Raw genomic sequence first — 5,292 nt, forward strand, 5'->3', positions numbered from 1 at the left:
CACGGAGCCAAAAGTGTGTGGACTCAGGCCAAAAGCATTGAAAAGAGACATAAGCATCTTGCTTCATCAATTTGCACCAAAACAAGGTTGTTCCCCAAATGTTTTCCTTAAAGTTCCATTGGTAATCATCCCCATGTTTATCCAAATGGTGATATCTCAAATCATCGTCCTTGGACTGGCAGTGCACAACCATACCGAGGTAGCTTAGCCCGTTTACAACGTGAACATAATACCTCGAAGGTTGNCCCAAATGTTTTCCTTAAAGTTCCATTGGTAATCATCCCCATGTTTATCCAAATGGTGATATCCCAAATCATCGTCCTTGGACTGGCAGTGCACAACCATACCGGGGTAGCTTAGCCCGTTTACAACGTGAACATAATACCTCGAAGGTTGTGGTGGACGCGACGACACCCTCGGAATTTGATCAGCCCTGACCAAAGCCACCACGGCGAACCATAAAACAACCACAGCCCTCCTCATCATTTTCTCTTTAACCAAACTTTTGTTTATCTATTTCCTCGTTATAATTGATGTTTTGAACATGTCTATGTATGGAAATAAATATAATACTTACAGCACAGGCAAGAAATCGAAGAAATGCAATGGTTTGGTTTTAATTAAACAATTTAATCTTCTACCTAATTTGGTGTTGTACATAGTATAATTATTTTCCTTCTTAATTAGCAAATGGTAAAAAATCATTAATTAGGTAGATATTATTAACTTTCAAGAATGAAATTGATTGAATTGGAAATAGAAAGTAATTTGTTAATATTTTAATTGTTACGTCTGATCATAGGACAACTAACATAAACTTTTAACTATTTTAACGTCAAGGTTTGAGTTTACATTTCTATTTGAATAAATGATGTGTAATTATTTGTGTAGAATTGCATCCTTGTAATTTCATGAGTTCCATTGCTTCACAAATGTATGTCTTTTAATTTAACTAAATTACATTAGGGCTATGACTATTCAAATTGTCAAAAATTAATCTATAAAACTATCTTAAAAGAGATAATGTGCATTTGTTCTTCAGAAAATTTGTTGGGCATTTTTCACCATTTTCATAAGCAGTTTTCTCCCATGAAACTTTCTCCATTTTTATAATTTTTTTGAAATTCAATTTATTCTTTAGAAAATTGAGATTTTGTTAGATTTTGTGGATGAAGTGTTAGTTCCATCAGAAAAGTAATTTATTCCATCGTAGAAAACAATTACTTTTGAAACTTTGGTATTAGAGTGAATAAAATTGTCTTAAAAGAGATAATGTGCATTTGTTTGGCTCAGATGCTATCCTATATACAAGGTTCTACATTTGAGAATATTTTCCCTTTGAAGTTCCCTAATTCACTGGTTCTTTAATTTGTATGGTTTAAAAGAAAATAATAATAAATTGACCTTCTGTTTATTGGCTTGGGGGCGTGTCCAGAAGTGCCTACACTAGGGTACCTTCCCCTTCCACAATCTTAGATCCTAAATCAATCGAACTCACTTTCCCCATCTTCTCCAAATATAGAGGTGGAAGAAACCGCTTAATATATAATAAGCTTGTAAAGCCCTAATTAAATGTTAACGAAAGAGGTCAATCCAATCTAGTTGATTCGAGATTCAGAAGTCAAGGATCAACATACCAATCGATCCGTAGATAGTTTAATGAGCACTGCATCAAAATTATGATGTCTTACCCATTTTAGGATGATGAGACAATGCTAAGTTGTATATTAGGGTAAACACTATGCTTTTATTGATTTCTATAAGTGCTTGAATAATTATTTTATGAGAACATATATGTTGCTCTTTATAGGAATCACCTATGTGAGTGTGAATGGGTCACTTCATGAGACCAGGCAGAGTTCAAGGTCAAAATGAATAATATTATCAGAACTAACTTTGTCAAAATAAGAAACTATGTGACTTCTATTTTCTTAATTTTTACTAGATAAGTTGGTAAAGGGCATCAAATCCACTTATTAACCAAGTAAACCATATTGATGCTCACTAGTGAAATTTTAAAGTTTTACTAGTTAACCCAATGCAGGTTCTTCATTAGGAAAACACTAAACATTTTATTTTCCGGGGGGGGGGGGGGGGGATAGGATACTTAAATCGGGTTTAGCTGACTATTCATAATGAGTTGCATCCTTTTAGTTCCACGACTTACATTATTTCATGAATGTGTATGCGTTTTTAAAATTTAACCAACTTAAAGAAGGGATATGACTATTCTTATGACTACAAATTAATCTATAAATATGCTTCTTCTTCAAATTGATTTTTCACATTTTTCATAATTAATTTTGTGAAACGTATTTTTTTTTCTTGTTGAACAAAGTTGAGTTTGTCGAAGAGGTGTTGCTTCTATGAGAAAGGCAACCTATTCTATCTTGGGAGACAATTACTGTTGAAAATAGAACAGTAAAGTGAGCAAAATTGTCTTCAATTAGACCATGTGAATTTGTTGGACTCAGATTCTCTCCTATATAAAAGGTATTGTATTCTCTACTTTTATGTGATATTATTCATATAACAAAATGTTTGTTAAAAAGGTGAGAAAATATTCGTGCAATTGAATGGTCGAACAAAAAGTTAATAAGAAGAAACCCTAAAAAATCATACTTTTTAAGTTCCAAAAATTGTAATAGATACTTACAACTCAACCTAACTAAACTCTATACTCAAAACACAAATGATGATTATCAACTATGCACCCAAAACACATATAGTAATTATCGACAAAAAATTATCATACCAATTTAACAACTATGTACGCAAAACGTACCCTTACATATTATAGTTGACCATGCCAAAACATTATCAGATAAATATTATTTGTTTTGCACTAATTAAGACATTTTAATAGAAGTATCACTTATCTCAATATTAAACTCTAATTAATCCTTAATTAAAAAAATATATGATAACTTTTTGAAATAGAAGTTATTGTGACTTATAGTTAGAATAATTAGTTATTTTTTGTGGAAATTTCCTTAGCATTAATAGAGATTATGGCAAAAATACCTTCATTTGCGTTAGCTTAGGTGCAAACAAAGATCTATGTGATTACACACATTACTTCAGTGAAAATATTGGGAAACAGGTGAAAGGCAAAGGAGTTAACAACCATGCATTAAAAAGATCATGCATCAGCAAGACATGCGGCGAAGCTAACTGCATCACACGCAAAGAATAGGACGATCGGCAATTGAGAACAACGACGTGAAAATGTTATCTGATATGTCTACTGTGGTCCGGAATGGTAGAGAATGTTCTACGCATTCACCTAATATACGAAGAGACCCTACGGTACAGAAGGAGGTTACACAGACACAAACAGAGAGAAATACCATATGGAAATCGTTTCTGGGAAAAGTAGAAGGTAGGAGGAAGTGCTTGAGAGAGCATCCCCTTGCCAGAAGTAAGAGTGCAGCGAAGAAAGAAGAGGCGATGACCATAATAACTCGAGGGTAGCAAAGATTGTCAACCGACAACTTTGCTTATCTACCTTCTTCCATTACCTTCATCTATTTTCTTTTAGTCTTGTCACTTAAACATTCTATACTACATTTCAAACATTAATCATATTATGTCTTCGATGCTATTTCTCATCTCCTGTTTTATTTCTATTTTATCAATGAGTACCTAAACTTTTAATGGATTGAGGTGATGGTACACAACTACAAAACTGGATTTTAATGTTGGTTTAAAATTGACATTATAGAGGTATAATATCGGTTGACAACCGACATTAAAGATTATGTTATAAAAGTTCTTTTCTTTGCGTGTGATGCAGTTATAGATGACCAAGATGTCAATGCTAGTTATCTTCAATTTTAGTTTTCAACCAACATTGAATACTATTTTCAATGTCGATTTTTCACCTACTTTTTTGTCAGTAATTATTCAATATTAAATGTCTGTCATAGTTTTGTCATTAAATACATACATATATATATTTACCTGTACATACACAAAATAAAATCTTAATTATTTGTATGTATACCAACCAATAAAAAATAAGTCCATAACCAACAAATTTAATATTCTTTAGAAAAAGAAAAACATTTAGATCATCAAATTAGAGAAGAAACAATTTTCAAACTTCCACCATTTCCAAATTCAATAGACAATAATCTTGGGTAGGAACCTTCTTTATTGGCTTTTAAATAATTTTATCACAATTAACATCAAAAGATCGAAACTAGAAATAGAATGGAGATTTTTTTTTTTTTTTGTCCTTTAAGTCCCATAAATTTAGATTTGGGAATGGACAAAAAGAGGAATTGGAAGAGTTCTTAGATGAAGCTGAGAAATGAAGAGTTATCATATAGGAGAGAAAAAATTTGTGTTCTTATGCTCGCAAGCAAGAAGCCCCTGAATTTCAAGTTTTAAAAACTAAAACTAGTTATCAGATACACATTTCCATAAAAAGAAAAAAACAATTCAGTCAATATATAAGTAGTGCCTCAACACAATTTAAGTTTCCTTATTAAATTAAACTTCAAAGATGAAGTGCATGTGTATTTCTCTTTTGTTGCACATCAATGAATTAATAAGGCTGGTTTGATTTAACTGGTAGGGAGCCATTTGTGAACAAACTCATCAACATTAATCGGCATGTTTCTCAAATAAATTCCATCATCTTTAGCTGTCCAGATACAAGTTCCTTGTGTCCCGCACCTATCACGGAGCCAAGTGTTTTTGAACGACTCTGGCCAAAAGCTTTCAAAAGAGACATATGCATTTGGCTTCTCCAATTTGCACCAAAACAAGGTTGTTCCCCAAAAGTTTTCCTTAAAGTTCCATTGGTAATCATCTCCACGGTTAACCAAATGGTGATATCCCAAATCATCGTCCTTGGACTGGCAATGCACAACCATATCGGCGTTGCTTAGCCCGTTTACCACGTGAACATAATACCTCGAAGGTTGTGGTGGAGGTACCGACCACCTCGGAATCTGAGCCCCGACCAACGCCGCTGTGGCAAGCCACAAAACGACCACATTTCTCATCATCATTTTCTTTTCAACCACACTTTTGTTTATCTTTTTCTTTGTTACAATTGATGTTTTGGACGTGTATATATAGCTCAGGCAAGAAATTGAAGACATTAAATGGTATGGTTTTAATTGAAAAGTAATTAATCTCCTACCAAATTCTGTGTTGTGCATAATATAATTTTTCCTTTTCGGTTAGGAAACATTAACAATGCTATTTATGTATATATTATTAACTATTCAAGTATTTTACTTCAAAAAATTAAAAAGAGAATGCTTGATTACGTTAATG

The 5,292-nt window shown here is 32.7% G+C and overlaps 1 protein-coding gene across 1 annotated transcript; it reads right to left on the reverse strand.

The window, feature by feature from the left end:
• Positions 1-4,571: 4,571 nt before the first annotated feature.
• On the reverse strand, positions 4,572-5,015 carry LOC120084689 (S-protein homolog 1-like). Its single transcript, XM_039040495.1, has one exon. The coding sequence runs from the start codon at positions 5,013-5,015 to the stop codon at positions 4,572-4,574; it is 444 nt and encodes a 147-aa protein (XP_038896423.1).
• Positions 5,016-5,292: the final 277 nt, after the last annotated feature.

The sequence above is a fragment of the Benincasa hispida genome, chromosome 9 (assembly GCF_009727055.1).
Source record: "Benincasa hispida cultivar B227 chromosome 9, ASM972705v1, whole genome shotgun sequence".
In the NCBI taxonomy this organism is placed as follows: Eukaryota; Viridiplantae; Streptophyta; class Magnoliopsida; order Cucurbitales; family Cucurbitaceae; genus Benincasa; species Benincasa hispida.